The sequence below is a fragment of the Serinus canaria genome, chromosome 2 (genome assembly GCF_022539315.1).
Source record: "Serinus canaria isolate serCan28SL12 chromosome 2, serCan2020, whole genome shotgun sequence".
Taxonomy (NCBI): Eukaryota; Metazoa; Chordata; class Aves; order Passeriformes; family Fringillidae; genus Serinus; species Serinus canaria.
In genome coordinates, this window is record NC_066315.1 from 77,241,374 (window position 1) to 77,265,093 (window position 23,720).

General features: G+C 42.0%; 1 protein-coding gene across 1 annotated transcript in view; it reads left to right on the forward strand.

The window, feature by feature from the left end:
- Nucleotides 1–23,720, forward strand: part of MYO10 (myosin X) — a 162,900-nt gene that overhangs the window by 11,960 nt on the left and 127,220 nt on the right. The window contains exon 2 of the mRNA XM_030231269.2: nt 23,363–23,461. Within this exon, the coding sequence (XP_030087129.1) occupies nt 23,363–23,461 (99 nt within the window). The remainder of the gene's footprint in view (nt 1–23,362; nt 23,462–23,720) is intronic.

Here is a 23,720-nt window from a genome sequence, read left to right on the forward strand (position 1 = left end):
GCCAGTATTTTGGAAATTCTTGCGTTTTATAGTAGTCTTTTTAATATCTTTTTTTGTAGTGGTATTGAGCAATGATGTGCTTCTAGATAGTTTGGTATAGGCATATTGGAAAAATCTGTGGTTTTTCTCAAGAAAGCTGCTGTAATATATATTGCAAAAAATGGGACTTTGGCATTTGTTAGTAGTGATTCATGGGTGGCAAAAATTATTGTAATAAAATCTTCCCTCTTGTGGTTTCCCTACTTTTTGTTGCTGTGTGATCATCTTTTCCACTCATTTTGTTCCAGACACTCCACCAGAGGAGCAAATAGTCAGCAAGTGGCTCTTTCTCTCCAGAAGTCCAGTGGTGGTATTAGCACTTGTTTTTCAGGAAAGAGCTGCATTTTTATCAGATCTTTGTAACTGTTAGAAAAGGGAGAAATTTCAAGAGTTCTGTCACTTGGCAAATGTTTTGCTGCTGAGGCTGCTGGAGGTAGTCTGCACCTGTGACCAGTGGGATTGATTGCTCTTTACATCTTCACTTTTGGAAGGGTCTGAGACCACCGGGAAGTAAGGATGCTTCTTTGTGCTTTGCAAAAAAAAAAGGTTGTGTCAGTAAGCTCAGAGGTATGACTCTGTAAGGTGCTGGTTCCTTTGTGGGTGTATATATTTATTTAGCTTGCTGATATTTTATTGTACTCCAGCTGCAGCGCTGTGCTGTTCCTTCCTTTCCCTGTGTACCAATGAAGAGGAAAGGCATGGGGGGAAAAGAATACCTTGTATTGTTTGCTGGTGTAGATCTAAACAGGATATTTGTACCTTCTGTTAACCTGTTGTTCCTTGCTAATATTGATATTACCTGCGATTCTTGTATATTGCATGTATTTTTTCCATTTCTTAAATTTAAGTACATTATTTGGCACAGCTGCTGGTTCTGCACAGGAGGAAATATATGGCATGGAATTACTTTAAGGTTATTTAGAAGCAAAAAAATTTGATTAGTTTGTGTGTCTTCTCCCTCTTTCTTACCTTTGTAGTTGGAATTACCCAAAGCAGCCAAAAAAAAAAAAAGTTTGTTTGTTTATTTTTCCCAGTGACCTGGGAAGCTTGTTCATAGCTCAAAAGCCATACTGACCAAGAATAACATAAATGTCTGAATTGCTGAAAGCTTAAATTCCCTGATGGAAAGGTGGTTTGTGAGGAGAAAAAATAAGGTCAGTAGTAGTAGCCATTAGTGGCTATAAATAAAGTTACTCATGTAGGCCCTCAGATGGATAAAAGAGAGAGGTTGTTCCAGTTTTTCATCTTTACCATGTGGTAAAAAGTAAGGTATGTCATGCCCTGCTGTTTTTTAGATGGATTTAAAAATAGCTCCACTTGTGCTGTTTTCTGCTCAAAGGAAGGTTTTCAAGCATACTTGGATAAGTGATGAAAGCTGTTTGGCCCCAGTCTGAAATAAATACATGAGTTTATGAATCATTTCACTTCTAGTAAGTTTTGTTCCCTGCAGTGCAGTGTCTGTTCTGTCAGTACATTTACAGTTCTGATAAAATTCTGAATTTTGTTTTAAACCTGTGTCTGTGGTCATATGAGCAATATGGAAATGGTGTAGGGAGTAGCTAATGCGCACCCGTGGGTCAACTGGCCTCCTCTTTTGTAAAATAAAACATGGCTTGCAACCTCATGAAGGAGCAGACTGATTTTCTTCCTTGGGGACAACAGCCAGGGAAGTGAGGAGGATGCAAAAAACCAGCCTGAAGTAGCAATGCACTGAGACTGCCCTGGGGACCCTGGCAGAGTCTTGAAGACTCCAGGGGCTCCCTGCTGAGTTTGGGAACCAGTTCAGACAGACGGTTGGTTTTCCTAGGCTCCACGTGTTAGGATTAACCTTATTCAGAAGAGCACCAACTGCAGTCTGGGTCTTTCCGTGTCTTTATTGCACTGTGTACAGTGCTGAACCCACAAATTACACTTTTAGTTTAAAAGTCTTTGTTTAAGAAGCAGCTCCCTTCCATGCTTAGCTGTGTTTTTGCCCAATTAAGTGAAGGATTTTGGGGCTTGCCTGAATAGGTGAGTAATAATTAACCTCTCTTTGACTTGGTAGTGCAGAACTAGAACATTTGTCTATAGAGCTAGACTTCTGCCTCGGTGTTGTTGGCTGACTGAGCAGTGGCACGTGGCATGTCCTCTTTCCCCTTTAAAGCCAAGTGCATTTGTGGACATGCTACATTTGTCAGGCTTCTTTGGAAAGTAATAATAAAGATGCAATGCTCTTGGGCTTTTCCTGAGTCCTTTATTAGGACACTAAGTGTTCTACTCATTGTGGCTCTCAGATCCCTGTGTGCCTTTTGCCCAGCAGCTCTTCCAAGGCTGGGGGTGCTGTTGTAAAGGTCTCTCCTGATCCATGGGGGATGCAGGTGAGCAGACTGTTCCCAGTCTGTGAGTTTTGTTTCTCTTACCAGCAGATGTTGGCAGTTCCCAAACAAGGGGCTGCAATAGTGGTTTCTGACTGGGCAGGAGCTGGAAGTTGCTGGGTAAGTAAAGGCTTGTGGGGGGTAGGTTTAAAGGCACAGAAGAGTTTCAGGGTTTTGGTGATCTACAGCTAAGCTATGTGATCATGTCTGAAGATAATGAACCCAAAACAAGGAGTGGGAGTTAGTGTTGAGCCTTGAGTTTCTAAAATTTGGTGCCTTGACATAGTACCCAGGCTGTGTAATTCTTTCCATGGAAATTTAGCTCCTGATGTTGCTCTACTTAAAATAAGTAAAGACATGGTAATCCCAGGATGAATATGGGACACATTTCCATCTGAGTAAGAGCAGAGTCACAATGTGTTTATGCATTTTCTGAAATACCTCCAGTTTCTCATTTCTATCTGAGTGCAAGTCATTTGGCTTCTTACACATCACAATCCAAGCTTGCTGTGGGAGAATTAATGAGAATTTAGGGAAAGATGTCCCTAACTGTGACGGGGAAAGTTGAACTAGATGATCTTTAAGGGTCCCTTCCAACACAAACCAGTCTGTGACTGTGAACAGTGCATGTACTGGAACTCAGGAAACTCCCAAACATCCGCTTAACAGTAACCAGGAAAAAAATGATTGAAATCCAGGAGGTAACTACTGCTGGTCTTGGTACAAGTTATATTGTAGTAGCAGTGATGCAGCTTCAATATGGCAGTATCCATGCTCCAAGCCCAGTTTCTGCAGATCTGCAGTCACCCTCACTGCACTGCACACTGCAGGGCCCCCCTGCATTGCTGCTGTAGCTTCCAGGTGGGCAGCAGTGGGTGGCACAGCCCGGCATGGCCTCCCCAGCCATGTCCATCCTGTCAGGGATGAGGGCAGGAAGCCTCTGCCACAATCTTGTCTCTGTGCTCTTCACACAGATGTGGCTTTGTTAGCAGAACACTTGTCTAACTCACCACTGCTTTTTAACCCATCTCAGGGTCATTGTTACATTGATTTGTGCATTGACCCTATAGCTGCTTTTATTGCAGACATGTCCTTGGAAAGACAGAAATCAGTTTTATATTTCTACTTAATTTCTTTTAATGAAGCCACCAAGCTCTCCTTGCCTGTACAGGGCATGGCACGTACTGAGGGAAGAACATTTACCCCTGGTGTGTTTTGTAAGGAAGATGCTAAAATCTGACCCACAAGATCCACAGGAGATTTTTTTTGTTTGTTTTTTAGGAAACTGCCCTTAAGAGACTGCTGTTTTTGAAAGACTACAAATACTGCTGCCATATCGGCACAGAGAAGGTCAAGTTCAATGAAGTTTCCTTTAAATTATCAGAAAGGAAGCAGAGCAGTGTATGAAATTGAGAGTAAAGGAGAGGTGCCATGTAGTTCCTACCTCTGCCAATGCAACAGAATTGCCTCAGGGCTGGATAGGGGTAATTACACCTCAGCCCTTGTCTTTCAGGCACCAGATGGTATCAGGAGAGATGCTGTTAGGATAAAAAAGTCGGAGCTGGAAACTTGGTGAAGAAAATAGACTTAAAGAAGAATTGGACCTTGCACTTTCCCCCAAATGAGCAGGAAGAAGTTGCACATGACATTGTACATTATTGTGTAAAGTAGTAACTGTGTTTTACAGGGCAAGCAGTGCTCCACAGCTGTGGCGCAGCGTGGTCCTGGTTACTCATGCAGCTGCCTGGGAGCAGCGGGTGTGGATGTGTGTGCACTCAGGGTGATCCATCCCCAGCCCATGCTCAGTCTTGAGTATTCAAGAATCAACTTGCTGGGGAAAATTTCTGCTGGAAGCTTTTTTTTTTCGCAAGAGAAGAAGCACTGAATGATTCACATCCTTTTTTTTCTGTAAACGTGTCCATAAATCATTTTTAGATGAAAAATAAATGGATACAGTTTTATCTGAGGGAAAGCATATTAGTCTAGGTTTTATCTGAGGCAAAGAATATTGTACAGCATATTAGGCTAAAAGAACCCAAACAAGCTTCTTGCAGGTTGGCTGAAGTTGTGTGTTATCTCTGGAAGTAGGATATGTTTGAGGTGGGTCTTAATGTGATCTGGAGGAATGAAAATGGAGCATCTCCTCATACTAGCTATGGGCCTAGATTCTGTAGTTCTGTACAATTGGGACCTTGCTTATGGGAACATGAGGTGTGGATTTAACTCCTATAAGAAGTTAAATGAATGTCATGAAACCATGTGTATATCTGAAAATATACACAGAAGTTCTGAAGGTCACATTTGTGCATAAACAAATATGCTCATTTCTCTCTGGAGATGAAAGGCAGCTGAAAACGTGACCAAAACAATGTTGTGCTCTCTTAAAAAGATCTATGTTCAGTGATAAACTGCTGCCAGAATTGAGCTGTGCTCATTTTATGAGTAAGCAGCTAGAATTATGATGAAATTATAGTAATTTCTTCAAAATAAAGACAAGTTGGTACTTGAAACAAGAGTGAAATTGTAGGAAGAGTGGCTCATGAGCGGTGGGAGGAAAGTGACGTCATGTGAATGCTGTCGTGGGATTTGAATGATTTAAACTGCATTGCTCCACGTGCCAAAGTGCTGCAGCCCTCAACAAAAGCTTCACTCTGCTTTTGTCATGGTTGTCCATTTACTGCAGCGTTTCCCTTTCCAGTATGTTTTTCCCTATCCCTCGGTGGAGAGGTGTAGTGTGTAAATAAGGTTCTTGCCCTCCCTTGGAGTTTGCACCCATGCAAATAAAACCAGATCTACTGCCTGTTCTAAGCAGGGGGCCAAGTTCTGGGTAACTTGCTTGGAGGAGGAGCAGCAGGCACATAGTCCCTGCAGCTTGCAATATTTTCCACTGCACACATGAAAATGGTATGGAGCTCTGAAGACTCAAAATTAATTTCCTTAGAGGTGAGGAAATCTCTGTTCCTGCCTGCAGAATGAAGTATTTCATGTGCTGCATCGTGGGCTAGAGGTACTATGTGCGGTAAGCAGCAAGTTATTGCTCCACTTTGAGATGATGATTTATGATTTCTTTGAAGAGAAAATTGGTTATTTTTAAGGCCAAGTCTTTTTGACCAGCCAAGTAAAAGCTTGGAGGAAGCTAATACAGAGCTAGCAGTGTAGGAACACATTGCTACTGCAACGTTTATTTGGAGTAAAGCCTAAGCAGCTTTTCGTGTTTCGTACTTCCTAGAGTCCAGAAGTGTTGAAGAGCCACCAGCTTCAGCAAAACTGTCTTGTGAGGCTGGGCTTTTTGGTAGTCATGAGCAAGATGCTTCTCAGTTGTTTTGCCACTGAGATTAGTGATAACAGACTGTTATCACTGTTTGTTTTTTGAAGAGTAAAAATACAATTTTGGCTAAAGCAGTACAAATAATTAGTAACATGCTTGAAAACATTTACATTTTTTGAAATTATATTTCTGAGAGTAATTCAGTAGGGATGAGTACTGCTCCAGGTGACCATGTTGGATCATTTTCCCCAGAGGAGCTCTGGGCTGAAGAAGCAATCATTCATTCTTGTGTTTGTGTCACATTCATATCAGCTGAAATCAAGCACGTGCTCCTTCTGACTAATGAGGCTTTCCAAAATCCTCTTCTTAATCCACTAATTAGCCAAAAGTGCTTCTCTTTGCACAATTCCATGCTTCAGCATTTGTGGGAAAGTTTTTTTCAGTAATGTTTAGGTCATTTTATTTTACCTAAGAGTTCTTAAAAAATCCTTACACAACAAGACAAAAACCACCACCCAAACAGAACAAATAGCTGGTTTGTTTGGGTTTTTTTTTAATTGGCAGCATAGTAATATGAGGAGTGACTTTATTATTAGCGTGAAACGTAGTAAAAGATACTGGCTGGGTATATGCAGAGGAAGGTATTTATATTTGTTTTATACTTGCATTCTTTTGTGCCATAAAAATCTGACTATGAGCATGTACAATTAAATCTGTTTTAATAGCACTGTGTGAAGCAGTCATGGAAAATTCCCAGTTTGAGCTTCTGCAGGCCTGCTATGAAGCCCATTTGCTTTGAGTTTTGCTTGGGTTATTACTTCTGCTTTTAAGGTTTCCGTTTCTTTGGGGGGTTTTTTGTTTTGTTTTGTTTTTAATTTAGGAATAAGCACCTCTCCGGCCAGGGAAGAATCAGTAATTCTGCATTTTGAGTGCTGCACTTGCTTTTTAATTTAGACACACTGACAATTTGACTTGAAATTATTGTGCAGTCAGTTTCTTTATAGATAATTTAAAGCATCATCCTTGTAATGGAAAGCTTGCAAAGCCCTCCTGGGTCTCACAGACTGGGGAACTGCACCACGCTGTGGGAAGCAGGTGTTTATGGAATTGTCTGGGCTGACATTTACAGAGTAGTTGGTTGATTCAATTCAAAAGTTTACAGAGGAGTTGGTTGAGGTAATTCATTGCAAAGTAAGATGAATTTCCATGTAAAGGTACGTGCTGCTGAGTAGACACACTTTCAGAGGTAACTGAAGAGAAAAGTCATGGTTCCCTGGGCTTTAGGGTCAATGAGGGTTGCTTGTGAGGACCTTCTGTGCAGTGTGCTGACTCATAGCTTCCAGCATACCTTTTGGGTGGCAGGGTGAGGGAGGAAGCTGGGAGATATAGAGCAGGGATGTGTAAATCTACTGGAGCAGTTACCTTCTAGGAGAAAATTATGTTTTTGTCAGACTTAAAGTTGCTCTGTGATCTGTGTGTGTTGTCTGTCTGTTGCCTGATAGCAGTGTCTCTCTACAAATACCTGTAAGGAGGTGGAAGCCAGGTGGGGTTGGTCTCTTCTTAAAACTAATGAATGATGGGACCAGAGGAAACAGCCTCCAGTTGCACCAGGGAAAGTCTAGACTGGATGTGAGCAAAATTTTTTTCACCAAGAGTGTTGTAAAGCTTTGGATCAGGATGCCAAGGGAGGTGATGGAACCACCATACCTGGAGGTATTTGAAATATGTGTAGACATGACACTTAGGGATGTACTTGAGTGATCAATGATCTTAGATGTCTTTCCCAGCCTAAATGATTCTGTGATTTTAGTTTAGTTTGTGGGTAGTCTGAGGTATTGGATGGTGTGTACTGAATTGTGACTACTTCTTGAAGACAAGATGTGTAGAGTGAAAAGAGGAGCTTGCTCTTGGCTGTGGTCTTGCTAGTTCTGGCTAGCAGCTGGATCCCCCTGCCTGTACATGCTGAGCTCTCCACGAAGATACTTCTGCTTCATATGCAAATAATGTGTCACACCCTGTCGCTACTGGACACGAAAGAATCAGATGCACACCGCTGCTCCAAGGTGAAGAGCAAAAAAGAGCGTTTATTTCCTGACCTCAACATTTATAGTTTTCTAAAAGTGACAGTGGATTGGAGGGTGGCAGTGCCACCTCTCCAATGCCACTGGACAAGCTACTAGTCTATCAAGTTTCTCCTCTTCCATAAAGGAATGCAAAACAATGTGTTATCTACAGAAAGTGTGTGAGAAAGTTCTCCACAAGGAGGTAAACATCAGAAGGCTTAGAAAATATTAGAAAATCAAAGCAACAACACCCCCTACATCTCTGCTGTCATTTCATTGCTTTCACCAGCCTAAAAACCTGCTGAATTTGAGTTTGGAATATCATAGAGTCATAGAATTGTCTGGGTTGGAATGGACCTTAAAAACCATTTAGTTCCAACCCTCCTCTGCATGGGCAGGGACACCTTCCACTAGACCAGGTTGCTCCAAGACCCATCCAGACTGCACTTTGAACACTTCGAAGCAGGGGCATCTCCAGGTTCTCTGGGCAACCTCACAGGAAAGAGTTTCTTCCTTATATTTAATGTAAACATGCCCTCTCTCAGTTTAGAGCCATTCCTCCTTGTGCTTACACTACGTGCTCTTTCAAAAAGTCTCCCTCCAGCTTTCTTGTAGATCTGCTTTAGGTACTAGAAGACATAACAAGGAGCCTTGGCTTCAGCCTAAACAACCCCAACTCTCTCTTTGTAGGAGAGTTGCTGCATACCCCCAGGCATCCTCGTAGCCTTTCTTTGGTATATCTCTGTCCCAAAGCAGCTGTGTTCTTGCCAGTCCTTCTGGTCTTGCATCAGTTTTTCTAGTATGGGGAAGCACAGCTTTCCACAGCTGGCACTTGCAGGCTCTTCCAGGCTGGGGAAGACGTGACTGTCAGTCACAGCTGGCAGGTGTTTGTGTGAAGGAAATGGGATCTCCTCCCTGGCTGAGTTTGGCATCTCGACCCAAGTAGGTCACATCAGTTAGTAAAGAGTGTGATCTTATTTCAGACCTGATCCTGGAGAAATTGGGGGGGGGGTGTGGAAATTCTGCCTCTCTGCCTCAGCAATGCTTCACTGCTTGACTGCTTGCTTGAGCTAATCCCCTTGGCTAAGAGGAAGGGCTTAGGTGCAAGAGGTTCCCACCTTGATAGATGAATGGTGCATCTCTCGGAGATTACAGTGTATAGTCAAAATCATTTGGCTGAGGAGGTCCTTTGCCTGCTGACAGGCATGTAGCTGTTCAGCCCTGGTTTAATAATGCTTTTGCACACTGGACATAGTAAACTAGAAGATAGTCTGAACCCAGATGTATTTGCTTACTTCTGGTTATCTCTGAGATAAATGCCTATTTTGTCAGGGGGTAATGCTTTAAATCACTTCTGCTTGGTTAAGCTCTTCTAATTGCTTTGTGGTTTAGTTTTGGATTAAAACTTCAACAAACCTGCTGTACAGTAAAACACCCATGTGTGTGAAAAAAACAATTACAGAAGCAACTTCTTTGTGTTTCTGCTTCTCCTACTCCTTCTATAAGTACTAGGCTGAGGTAGTGATTTTTCCTTTTGACAACAACCAGCTCTTGTAAACATGCGTCGAAGAAAGAAAAGAAAATCAAATAGCAGAGTTGTACAATAGGTGTCTGTCCTTGTCATGGAAACAAGGATGCAGAATGGGAATGCGTCAAGTCTCTAGGCGTGCCTGAAAATGAGGAAACGTGACGCACCTTTCTGTTGAAAGGTGGAATGCAGATTTTAAGTTTCTTTGGGAAAGGTGCTGCAAGCCGTGAGGAAGGGTGTGTCACTGCACATCCAAGGAACCTGTGAGCTGCCTTGGGGGCTTGTCCATAGATGTGAGATGGAACAATATGCAATTACAGTGTTCTGTCCAGGGTATGATGTGCAAGTGTCTATGACAGGAAGAGAGAAGGTTTGCTCATTTAAAATACATAAAATACTATGTTTCTGTGTTTTCTACTAAAGGTGTTCCCTTCTGACAGTTCAGTAGTGAATGAACTTCAAAGAAGTAATTTTTTTTTAATAATATAATATGTAGGAAAAATGCCAATAAAAGCAATAATGACTTGCCATAATGACTCTGCTGACTTCCCTTGTAGACACTTCATTTTCTAGTTGCACAAGTGCAGAAGAATCTAAACAGATACCCTAATGAGGGTAGCGTTACTGCAAGGAAATGTATCTGGTCAGGGAGAAGTGGAGTAAGCAAAAAAGCAGGAGATTGCTTTTCAGAGGGTTGTGACCTTGGGCAGCTGAATATAAAGAATGCAGTGTTTCAGGCTGCCTTTTTACCTTGCAACTGCTGCATACCATTGGTATTCATCAGCAGTGACCAGGCTCTGCAGTGGGGAGCATTGCCAAGCATCACCTTGTTTCCGAGAAGTTTAAAGTTGATAAAATGCAAAAGCATTCAAAGTGCATGCAGGAAATGCTGTCTTTTAACTGAACTTCATGGATTTCTAACTTTACCCACTATATAAACTTTATTGCTCAATTTCCCTTCAATATGGATCCCAAATGCTCTTATGTACTGAGTTACCCTCTGCCTGTATTACAGTGGTGTGAAAGGCCACTGTGCAGCCTGCTTTGGTGTCAGGTGTCCTCTGGGAAAGCAGAGATTAGCCCTGAGTGACAGTCTTCTGCTCATACTGTGCAACAGCTGGGAAGGAGACTGGGCTGGCATTAAATTTCTCTTCCACTAGTGCCACCTAATTTTCCTTGTCCTGTGTGTTGGCAAAATGAATTAGGTGTTTTCAACTGCCTGTTGCAATTTATTTTTCTTTAAAAGCTTATGAGCACGGGTTTGAGAAATAACTCATAATCAGCTATTTCATATTTACTGACACCTTTGTGTTTGTTTTATGGTTGGTAGGTTAGATCCTGTTTATAAAAAAAAAGCCATGAATTTTGAATTGAAAACAAGTTATTTAGGTTATAGGCTTCTGTCCTTTGCAGTTTGACACATTGTCTTCATATTTCAAGAGAGAATTGAAAAACATTGAAACACAACAGTGATCATATCTTATGTGTTTTGCATCTTTGTTTGTGGCTGAATTCTAAGAGTTGTTGGAAGTTTTTTCTGAGTTCCTGACCTGAGAAGGAGGAGAAGAAGGTAATCTTTGGAGAAGGAGGAAATGGGAAGAGCCAGCAGTTCTCCTGTCTGCTCCAGGGACAAGAGAAGTGTCCACCAAAGTCTCAGGGAGTGTTTCCTCCCAGGCATCCCAAAATATTGATCAGGGTATGTAGGATGAAAGAAAAGATGATATAGGAAATTGTTGTCTTAGATAGCATGAATTCTAATGTCATTATAGTGCAAGGATTTCATATTGCCAGAGCTTGACACCTCCTTGATAATTCTCACAGGCAGCTCCTCTAAGCACTGACAATTCCTGGTCCTTGCAGCATCCATCTGACTCCAGATCCCACCAATCCACCCTTTTATACCACTTGTTCTTATTGGCTACAGGTGTGGCCTGTTAAGATCAGGTCTGCTTCTAATCTTTAGTAACTGGTCCAGCTGCAACTCATTGGGGATAAGATTACCTTCTATACCACCTTCATTTACTGTATCCCCCTACTGGAAAGTTGAAGGACACTCTTCAGGATTATAGACAGGTGCAATTTTTTCAAAGAGTCTTCTTAGTATCCTGTTTTTCAGATGCTGGAAATGTGAATTAATTCTAAAGTAAGTTGCAGGTGGAATAAACTTTTTTTTTCCTGTGTGTGTAGAATCGTGTGTCTCTTCACAGGTGTGCTGGGGAGCCTAACTGAGGGTCACCCTTCAACTCTTTTACCACTCCCTCTCTTCTAAAAATAGAGAAAATCTATTTAAACAGTGTTACCCAGATTCCTCTTTTACTTAGGTACTTAGTTCTGTTCTGTTGACTAAAGCTCCCATAACTCTCCAGCAAAGAATATTTTCCTTTCCTGTGTAGAAGTACAATACCCATTAGTTAGTGTGTTATGAATGCTTTTTCATACACTGCTGGGATTTAATTAAAGCACTGTTGCCTGCTTGCCTTTGTTTTTTAAGATGTTCATTCATTGCTGCATGCAAGGCAGTGAGCTTCAGAAAGTCAGAGGGCAGAAGGCATCAGATACTACGCACCATAAGAAGTGCAGGTGTCCTTCTGAGTTACAAACCCTTTCCCACAGAGAGGCTGGTCACGGTGTTCTGTGTGAGGAGCCAGGCTGAGCTCAGGCAGTGCTCAGCAAGGCCAGCAATGTACCTCTGCATCCCCCAGCTCCCTGTAAGCATACGGTGTGCTTGCCAGCCTTTCTGCCTCAGGTGCACGGGAATAAGCCAGTGCCCTGCCCTCTAATGATAAAGTGTGCCTTTACCTTCTGCTTAATTGGCTGTGTATTCATCAGGTGATCTCCAGACAGGCAATTTGGAGTTGCTCAGTGATTATTGTGGTTTGCAGTGTACAAATTAGTGTGGGAAGTTGTTAACATTAGCCTTCCAATTTAGGACTTTAGTGGCAGTGTCGGCTCTTTCAGTGTTCATCCAAATTGCAAAAGGCGAGGAGGGAGAGCATGGAAGGACACTGTGTTGCCTGCCATTCACTGGGACACCCATGCTCTGGTGAAGGTGTCATCCCATTTTCCAAACCTGCTTCAAGAAACCAGGTAGCACAGGTGGGCTTCAGACATAGAGGTGTATGATTCCCCTCCTCCTTACCACCTGTTTTTTAGTATTTTTATTTATTTATTTTTAAGGATGGTTCTGGGAATGTAGTACTGGTTCCCCACCACCTCAGGTTGTTTCATAACCCATATTGGACCCATTCTGTATGATGCTGAAAGCCTGGTAATGTCTGCCCAAGCTTCCCAAATGTGCCTCAGTGCTGCTGCTCCCCACTTGCTGCACTCCAGAAATCCACTTTTTTTCTGACTAGATGTAGACGTGAAGTGTTTAATCTTCAGCAGGCTTCCCTGAGCTCTCATTCCTGCCTTTGAGCTGTGGTGTGCTGCCTTTTGCCCACCCTGAGGGCCCTTAGGTGTGTGGGGCAGGCTGCTGGGCTGCCCAAGTGTCTCATCTCTTGGAGCTGGTGTTGTGAAGGGGTGCTTGTCCCAAATCCTAGATGTTGGCCCTGAGTTTTAGCAGAGCATATGAACAGGATGGAGCGGTGGCTGCTGGTGGGAGCTGCTCTGTGAGTCGCTGTGGCTTGTGGGAATGGAGGACCTGAGCTCCAGCTGCTAAGGTCTGAGCAGCCCAAACCTCTCAACTGCTCTGGTCAAAGTGTAGCTGGGATTCATTCCTCAGTGAGGGGTCAGACCACTCAGATGGGCTTCAGAAATACAAGGCTGAAATGCTTGTTGAAAAGGCTGCTGTAGAGGTGCAACAGCACATCCTAATTTACCAACTGTTTTTCTTCTGTTTCTCCTTATTCTATGTTTTACCTGTATACAGGGTCCTGTGGGCATCTGAAGGACATCATAGGTGGGCAAAGTTAGCAAAGAATTCTGGTGTTTGTAGGGCAAACCCCATATAGCTTGCCAAAATTTGATTTAAAAAACAAAAAACAAGGAAAAAAAAAAAAACAACCAAACAAAACAACAGCAAAAAAAAAACCCAAAAACCAAAAACACAAAAAAGCCCCAAAAAAACCCAAACAAAAAACCCCAAACAAACAAAAAAAACCCACCCAAAAAACTCCCAAAACTACTCAAACTGAAGTATGAGCTAGCCAAGTTAAAAAAAAAAAAATCAGTGTAAAATACATCCTTCTAATACTTGTGTCCCTGTGGTAAGAGAGAGATACATAGTGATCATTTTGTGAGAGCAAAGCTGCCAAGTGAAATGAAGCATACTGAATCATCAATTGTAAATTCAATGTGGGGGGATCAATGCAACTTAGCAAAATAACTTATGACCTGACATTTAAAATTCCTCTATTTTCAATAATCAGTGTTTCTATTAATAAAAGAATGAAAGAACTGTGGTCCATTATTCTCTTTTCTTACCTCTTTTTCACACATACTTTCTTAGTCTTGGAATGAAGTCTTGCTAAGTCTTATGGCAACAAAGTGTGACCCATGTCTCTACAAAATCCTGAGTTCTAATTTCAAGCAAATATATAGCTTGGAAGAAGAGAGGGGAGAAAATACCCCAAACTACTTACAAAGAATGTGGGCTAGGTGGGTCAGTTCTTTTTTGTCTTATGGCTCTGATCTTATAGCTGTTTTTTGCAACACTTAAGTCTGGAAATACTTTCCTTGCTTGCCCATCCCTACTTCAATGCATGAAAATTGTTCATGTGTAAACTGATGATTTTGAGTTACAGTGAGACATAAACAAAATACAAAAAAAATATCCCTCTACTGTTTTCAGACCTGTAAAAGGATCATGAAAACTGACAATATGGAATATAAAACTAAAGTGGAACCTTTTGTGCTTCGATGCCAGTAAATTGAAAAGTGAAAACGGTAGTAATTACTCTTGGGAATAATTTCTAAGTATGCTTGTTACCTTGCACAGTCTGCTGTTGAATATGAATTAGTTTTTTCACACCAGAATCCCACTTGATACCTTGATACAGGTATGCTTTCTTGGAATTGCCTGCTTCTTTGGCATAAGAAGAGAAAAAAAAGAAAAAGGCAATGCTGAGCTTCCTAGAAGCCAGGAATAGTCCTTACCTTGCTAAATGCAATTTCTCCTGCTTGCTTCCAGGTGCAACACTGGCATTGTATCAGTGATGCTTTTGATGCAAGAGGGCTTTGACTAATACTACCAGAATAAAAACAGATAGCTGACAAAGACTATTCAAAGATATAAGATGTGTATTGATCAGAAATTTAATCTGCTTTGCAAATTCAAATCAGGCTGAATCGTTATAATGCCCTTCTGGACAAGGCATATCCATGCTTGTGTAGCACAACTAGCATCCCTAGAAAAACTAGTACTACTGTGTAGTTGTTTCATACTGGATTATCTTAAAAAATTTCCATATCCAGGTATGTAGAGATCTGTGTTAAGAACTGAGCAGTGCTTGACTGATGAACCTAATGAAAATCCTAATGTCTCATGAAAATAAATGGTAAGTGCTTCTCTTCAGAACGAATGTGCCCAAATGAATGGGTTTTTTCTTTTTCCAATTAATTATCTTTGAAGTACTCAATTAAGATGTTCCTCCTCAACAAAATATTTTGAAATGAGACTGAATGTGTACATTTGCAAGCAGGAGTTTGCATTTTGGAGGCAAGAGTCTCCTTGGGCTTTACAGACAGTCAATGAGAAACATCTCTCAAGTTCAGTCTCAAACTAAACCTTCGTTCAGAATGGCTGGTCTCTCTTATGCCCTGTGGCTGGTGCTTGTGAATTGGCTTGCCTGGCCTTTGCTTTGTGTCCAGGCAGGAGAGGCAAGAGGAAGGTGAAAAAATTGCTTGGGTGTTTTGCAAAACTTGTGAAAAGTGGTTTTGAGACCATTAGCCACCCGTGCAGGTGACTTTTGAGTTTTTAAGGGCAAAGTTTCTGAAGAAGAGCAAAGCTGTGTGACTGAGCCCCAACAAAGAAGGTAGTAAAGAAATTTCTACCACTGCTTTGCTTCATTGATCTTTAAAACCCAAGTCTCAAGAAAGCAGCTTAAGCAAGGAATAAGAAGAGAGTGGTAGCATGATTTCTCACATGTATGGATTTAAAAATCCCCCCCCTTGATGTGTGTTTATAAGCATGTCATGTAGCATAAGCAAAACATTGCCAAGCTGGCAGCTTTTGGACTGGAGACTGCCAGGCCCAACCAGGCATGGTGGATGAGCTACAGGCATTTTGGCAGGCTGTTCTCCTTTTCCCTGAGTCACTAGTAGAGCTGCAGAGCAATGTAAGAGCTGACTAGATGATGTGGCAAAGAGCAGAAGCTAGTGGTGATTGAAATTGAGCAGTTGTGCTGGGACAACTGCTGCTGCTGAATGCATTGTTGTAGGCTTTGGTGACTGGTTCTTAGTGGAGTCTCTCTTCTCCTGCTGCTTTCTTTTGCACTGTCCTTCCTCAGTTCTGCATTCCTTAAAATACCTGTTGGAACTTTTGTATTTGGCTTTGTTGTTAGAGTTTTTTTGTTGCTGTTGTTTTGCTCGTGTGTTTTCGCATTTGTGGTCATGACTGCAATTAATTAAAAAGTGAGTTTCTGAGAAAAATATGAGTGCTTGACAGAACCGTGCCATCATCAAAGACAGAACTGCAACTCATATTGAATTCTGTAGACACAGAGTTAGGGCTTGTTTGGTTCTCAGGATAAATTTTAAGAGGGGTTTTGAGTGTACTGTATATTCTTCTTCACGAACTCAAATAAGGAGGGAGAATTACATGCTACTTTTAAGACGACCATGAATACACCAGGATGTCTGTCACTTGTCTGGCCATTGCTACCCCCTGCCCCGATGTAGACCCAGAGAGAAAAGATGTGCAGTGGTCCTGAGCTCCTTTGCCCATGTGCACCCTACATCTCACTGCTGTTATCAGTAGCTGTCTCCTCTTTCTTCTCCTCACCCACGTTTTCTTTTTGCATAGTTATCTTCCTTACTGAGGTTTAACAGATCAAAATCCTACCTCCTCATTCCAAGCTGAGGTAGACGGGTGAGAGTGGTGGAGGCAGTGCCATAAGCCAGGCTAGTTTGTGATACCCAATGATGATGATGTAAAGTGGGACTTGAAACTGTTGATCCAGTAGATAGAGAAAAGTTGCTGTATGGGTTTCCCTGCTTCATGTTTGCAGTTTTGTTTGTGGTCAGTTGCCAAGTAGTACTTGCATCAATGATTTTTAATTTCAGAATTAATGAGAAATGCCACTGTCCTGACTGCACAGGTTATTTCTTTACCTTACATTTGCAGGCATGAGAACAAGCTGTTGTCTGCTAGCAGCCTGTCTAACTTGACCACAATCAATAATAGCAGTAGGCTTTCCAAACTTCTGAAGCACTGTCATGTCTTTGCAGCCATGGTGCTGGGGTATGGGTTAGGCAGTCTTCAAAGTGCAAAAAAGTATTTTGCAAAACTTGTCAAAACAAGTTTGCTGAACCTCTCATGAAAGTCATAACTCAGACTGTGCCAATACCAGTAACTCTTCCAAAAAGATTTGATGGTGTCTTCTTGCTGGATTTGCTTTTGAGTTCGTGATAAATTGCTGCTTCCTAGCCATGCAGAAATCTGTTGTCCTCAAGAGCTGACAACCACATCTTCAGAAGCTCTAGCAGGGAAGTGCAATTGCTTTTTGATGGAGTTGTCTTTTGGCTTTTGAGTGAGGTCTGTTAGTGATTGATGTCTTCACACTCAACAGAAGAAGATGAGGAGGAACATGTTTGTCCACCTGCATATGCTGGGAGTAATGCATGTGTGCATTATGTGTTGGGCATAATTGAAAGATTAAAATTTTGTGCAGTTATTTGTTGGGTTTTTTAAAATTTGTGTAGAAAATATTATCTTATATGAAGCAGTGCACCAGCACTTCTTGTAAGAAGTGCTGGTGCCTTCAAAGGGCTGAGGAAGGTACAAATTTATTCTAGTTCCATTTCAAGTCAGTAATAATAAATGTTTTAATCCAGTTTCTTGTTTTTAAAGTAGTATACCATCATTAGCTCTGTACTATCTCCAGTTACTGAAACAGGAGGAGATGGAGTCTGTTGAAGGTTAATCAGCAGCTGTTGCACAGACCTCAGGAGCAGGAGAGCTGGTGCTTTGATCTGATGTGGGGGATTGACAGACAACAGAAACATCTCATTTTCAAGGACATTTTGCTCTGCAGGAAACTAACCCCCCTGAACTGCCCTTATATCCCATGGAAACATCTTCATGGCTTTGTTCTGCTTTAAAACAGGAAATAAAATAGTATTGTGTGAGAGACAGAACTAAATCTGTTGAGAGGAAGGTGTTAGATTTTACTTCTGAGAGTTTTCTAAGGAAATTGTGAATACTACTTTAAAGGTTTGAAAAGTAATTTTACCCCATTAAGCTGGATTAAGTGTGTGCCTTGATTTGTGTAGACAATCAGTTCATGAAGTTGAGTTTAAGGAACTGAAATTTAGATTGCATTTTCAAATAAACTTACAAAGTTGCACTTTCTCTCCCTATGTCCAGGGTTCAACTAGTCCTTCTCTGTAACTCTGTCCATCCCTGTTGGTCTTGGAGCAATTTCTGGAGTGTTCATTGATTTCCCTTTTGTACATTGTGTGACAGTAGTAGCCACAGACCTTTATAGTAGGTCCCACGTTCAGCCACCACTGATGACCAGCTCTTCTGGAAGCCTTTTATTGATGGAAAGCAGCACCAGGGAAGCCAGGCAGTGCAAAGGAGGCATCTAGACCAACATTCTGAATTAAAGAGCAATCCATCAGACAAATGGCCATTACTGCTTGTTTCCCTGGACTTAGATGTGGAAGAACAAGTCTGGTTTTCTGCTCAAGAGGCTGAATGGTTCATACGTGAATTGAACTCAGTGAGGGATATTCAGCTTCCAGTGAACTTTCCACTGAGTAGTCTGGCCAGGCACTTAATAAGGTTTTGGGTACCTAAATTTAACTGTTTTCAGTATCCAAAGCCAACAGGGAAGGGTGAGTTTTCAGCACAGTAACTGACTATTAATATGAAATTAGCAAAGTTGTGGTGTTTTCCTGATGACTTCTTTCTTTTCGTGGCACCTCCCTAATTGTCGTCAGTTTGTGACTTGGGAAAGAGAAGGAATGAAGATAAATGTGGTTTTGGTTATCTTTTGCATTGAAAAGCTATGTCCTGCTTGACCCAGTTAATAACATCTCTTCCTGTCTCTCAGACTTTGTATTTGGAGCCAAGCTACTGAGGTGCATAAACAAAAAGTTCTCTAAATACGTATTGACTATTGTTCCTTTCACTTTGCCAAGCCTCAGTAGTGACATGCTTTTTGAATGCAGATGCAGCATAACCTACATTCATAGCTCTTCATTTAAAGTAATTTTAACTGTTTTGAATCAACTGCATTGATGTATTGACTGGATTTCACATTATAAGGTGTGAATGAGTAGTGTTTGCACTGAGATAAGAACACAGTTGTTATACAGTATCTGCTTTCTCATATGTAGACATATATATGATATATATGTATATAAAATGTAATTAATGTGCTGTTATTTTATGCAGCATACAGCATGGATGCCTATAAAATCTAAATTGTTAGAGTTTTGCTATGGATGCTCCACCATTTTACTTAATTGAGATAAAGTTCTTTATTAATTTTTGTGATTTTCAGCATATATATCCAACAGAAAGTAAAAATGAATGGATTTTTGTCATCTCCTAGTACAGAATACTGAGGAAGACAAGAAGTAGTGTTTGCATTTTCAGCATCAAAATCTGTGAGGTAGAAGGACCAGGACTTCTCCAGGTGGTCGTGCAGCTGTGAGATCTGCAAAGCTATTTCCTTTCAGTTTTGCAGTCAGAAGAAATTTATTTGCTACAGAAATGATGGCATACAGCTGTTTTTCTACAGACACTATTCCAAGTATTTTTGCAACCTTACTTCATGGAAATAAAAAACACTGGGCTGTAGTTAGTGCTCCATGGCTTTCTTTGCCCTATTGCCACAGAAGGCCAGCTGTCAGGGAGCTCTGGAGTAACCCAAGACACCAGGCTTCTCCCTGTGAAAGAGGCTGAGGTCAATGTAGCCACAATGCGCATTGAGAGGATTCCTTCCTCAGGTGGGTCCTGGATGCCAAGTCTTGTCTGTAAATTAAGCACTGGTGAAGATTTTGTCACCAGTGCACAGCTAATCCACTGCAGAGGGATGGCAGCTGGATCAATGTCTGTAGCTTGCATAGTTGGCGAGGTATCTCTTGCCAAGACCTTTTTGTTTTGCCCCCACCCATAGGAGAAGGCCCGTGGACAGACACTCCATTGTAGAGCTACCTTGCCAGGGAACATGTTGTATTTGCATTCCAGATGCCTCCGGCTTTGGGAGCTGCATTGTTCCAGCCTCCTTTGAATAGCAGCTATTGACCCCTAACAATGTGCATTTGTTTAAATCAACCCCTTTCCCTGCTTTAAAAAGCTTATTATAGCACTAGCCCAACCAAGTGAAGGCTTCTGTGCAGGCCCCTTCTTTTCCCCTTCACAGCCAGAAAAGGCATTAATTTTGCAGCATTAATTATTTAATTTCAAGATGGAAAACACTCCTTCTGAGAGGCTATTTTGAATGCTGAGGTTTTGGCAAATTTTGTTGCGGCTTAATGTTTACAAGCTTTTCATTGCTCTTGAAAGCATAAACTTCACGTCACTTGAGCTTCTGAGATGCTGGCAAATAATAAACCAATGGAATAACAGGGGTTAGGTTGTCCTGAAACACTTGAAGAACTTGACTGCATTTTGGCAGATGGGTTTTCTTTACTCTTTATGTATGCATTTAGGTGCATTGAGCTCATGTAGGAGGAAACGGTGTAGACTGACCAGGACAGACCTTTAGTGCCCAGCAGCAGGCTGGCAAAAGTGTTTCTGGGGGAGGGGGGAGTAGTCTGGGACCAAATTCTCTTTGCTGCTTGGGCTGACAGTAGTACATGCATATCTGCTCCTCAAGCTGTCAGGTCTCCAGAGCCTGATGGTGACAGTAGCCACCATCATTAAATCCCATACAATTTGTGTTTGCTGTGGGGGGGAAAAGCTCTGCTGTGCCTTGCTCCTGTGGGGTTATTAGGTCAAGCCAAAAAAGACCAGTGAAATAAAAATTTTATGAGAGCTGGACAGCCTTGTAGTCCTTTCATTTTATGCCATAATATTCCCACTAATAACAAAAAAGCATTCATGTGAAATGTGAAAAATGTGAAACAGTGGTTGTCTGACTGTGGGATGGTTTAATGAGCTGAGGATTCTTTCTTCTGGGGTCCTGTGTTAAGTCAGGAGTATTTAATCTCATGAGGTTTCTGTAGACACTACTGTTGAACATGTTAGTAAAGTGTTGCCTGAAAGTTGATGGAGGTGATGCTACCCCTGTGCTCAGCCCTGGTGAGCTGTGAGCTGAAGTGCTGGGTCTGGTTGTTTGCTCCCCACTGCAGGAGGGACATGGATATACTGGATAGGGCCTAACAGAGGACCAGAAAGACCATGCAGGTCTCTCTCCTAGGACTGCAAGCTGAGAGAGCTAGAATTCTTAAGCCTGGATAAGGCTCAGAGGGAATCTCACCAGTGTATGTAAATACCTGGAGGGAAGATAAAAGAGGAGGGAGCGAGGCTCTTCTTGGTGATGCTCAGTGACAGGCTCAGAGGCAGTGGGCACAGGCTGAAACATGGGAGACTCACACTGAGCATCAGGAAACACTTTCTACTGTGGGAGTGACTGAGTGCTTTCACAGCCAGCTTTATGAGATCCTGCTAGAGCCCCTGGGCTAGAGGCTCGCCAGAGGTCCCTGTCAGTTTCAGCCTTCCCTGGTGCACGAATGAAGTGAGATGGCTGAGGGCATGCAGGAATCCCAGGCAAAGCTCAGCTCATGTTGCTTTCACTGTATGGCATGATGTAGCATGGGGGCATCATCACATAATCTCTCTTGCTGTGCACTCATGCTTATGGGTTTTAGACCCATTCCACAGTGAATTAAGTGGGCTTTGCATCACCCAGCCCCACAGGGCAGCACCTGCATTAATTTGAAAAAACCCCTTGGTCTCTACATAGTGGTTGTGGTAGATATTCCTTAGTAGCAAATATGTAGCCTTCAAGTTATCATTGTTCCTGTGTCTGTATCTGAGGGACACGGGACATTTCTGTTTGCTGGCTCTGGTGCAGAGATAGCAGAGGAAGTCCAAGAGCAAAGCCCTCACATCAGCCTTCCTTCCTCTAGGAAGTGCAGGTTGAGAGGTACCCTTGAACCAGTCAGCATGGGTATGTTTGTGGTGTTCAAGAGAATAAAAACAGAGCAGTGCCCATGGTTTTCTGAAGACCAGTGTCTGATGTAGACCCAGGACAGTGGGTGGAAGTGTTCCAACTGCTGTTACTGGATTTTGAATTTAATGTTCAAGTCTTATCTATTGCTTTTACCACTCCTGGGGAGGTGTCCCCACTGTTTCCCTGTCCCCTGCTCCCCCCTGCCCACCTCAGGAACTGGTGCTCTCCTTTCTGCTTCCATCTGCCCTAACCCTGCACTTTCGAGTTTATGAACATTGCATTTGAACTGCTTCAGAATTGCTGTATGCCTAGAAACCATCTGACTTGAGGTTTTGGAAATAAAAGGGCAAATGCCCCACAGGCATTTTCAGCCTTGAAAATGGAATGCAGTTTATGAAAAGATGCAGTAGCAAAAAATAAAGAGGGATGCTCTTGCCTTGTCCTCTGTGTCCAGGTAAGCTCTTTCCATTTAGGGAAACCAAACAGCAAGAGTTTTTAAATTGCCCAGTTTGTCTCAGTTGCTGCTGTTGTCCCATCAAAGAAGAATAACATTTATTCAACATTGTCTAAAAGCATATGTAACTTGTAATGTGGCTGAAGTCCATGATAAGCTCATGGGCCACTCATCCTAAATAGGCAGGAGAATAAAAATCTGTATTTGTCTTGATCATTAATCAGGACTGCACCCCCTCCACCTAAAAAAGATTTTATGTCTGTTCTCTCTGTGAAAATTCAGGCAAGGACAGCTTTTGGATGCTAGCATGCAAAATTATTTTAATTGGGTTTTTTTTTAATGATTGTACACCCAAAGCTTATGATTGTTAGGGTATATCCCAGCACTTTCCTATCACTCCTTTACTTTTTCTTTAGGAGGATATTTGATTGTTTTTATGAAAAAAATCTGTTCTTTGAAAATCACTAAAATGCTGTTGCTCTGATATGGAGCCAGATGTTTGAAGAGAATGGGAGTGCAGTTTTGGTTGGAAGTCAGGCCATGGGTCACTGCTGCTAAGTGTTTTCATGCCAGCTAAAGTCTTCTCCTACGCAGGAGTAACTTAAGTGGCTATTGCTTATGGGATGGCTTTTGCAGCAGCTGCACCATCAGCTGTGGTCCTCCTCCCTTGTTCTCAGTGCTATTTTTGTTTTCTTAATGCTGCATCTGCACCACCAGCCAGGTGGTAGATGGAACATTAAGCTCTACCTGCTCTGCTAGACTGGCTTGTGTCTAGTAGAGCAGGTAGAGCTTAATGTGTGACACTGATAGTGTCTCCAATGCCTCCACAGCAAATATCTTTGCTAACCTTGCTTGCTACTAGTTGGTATTTTTTTTAATCCTCTGCATTGTTGTGCAGTGAAGAGAGGAGAACCATATAAAGGAAAGCAGTTTAGAGAAAAGGTGAAAGACAGAAGTGCTGGGAGTGTCTGACTGAGGTTGAAAATAAACAGGTAGGGAGCCAGCTGGCTTTGGGGAGGATCTTCTAAACTGTGTGTAAATTCAAACACTGTTCTGTAATTTTACATGTGCTAGCATGAGGCACATGACTCAGAGAATCAGAGGATTGGCTCCAGCTGCTCTTGCCAGCATTTGGGAACTTGTGGAAAAAAGAAAAGGCACTTCAGTGTAGTTCTCCTGTGTTTACTGATCAAGCAGAAAACAAGAAATACTTGCTAAGAGATTATTTTATTTTCTTTCACTTGCTTATTTGCATTTCTCTTTCTCTCCTATTCCTTGAGGAGTATTTCCAGAGAAAAATAGTGAGTAGAATTATTTCTTCAGTTTTTCTGTTATGTCACCTATAATTCTTTTTTTTTTATTGCAGGGGTCTCGAGTCTGGCTGCGAGAAAATAATCAGCATTATCCCAGCACTGTTCATTCCTGTGCAGAAGGAGTTGTTGTATTCAGGACAGACTATGGTCAGGTATGGGCATTTCTCCTCTACGTTTTGTCTTTCTCACAACTCTGTAAAACATAAGCTTTCACAGAATTGCAGAAGGGGTCAGGTGGGAAGGGACCACAGTGGTCATCTGGTCCAACCTCCTTGCTCAAGCAGGGTCATCCTAGAGTACTTGGCACGGCATTGTGTCCGGGTGGTTCTTGAATATCTCCAGTCAAGGAGACTCCACAACCTCTCTGGACAATCTGTTCCAGTGCTTGGTCACCCTATACCTTCAGTAAAG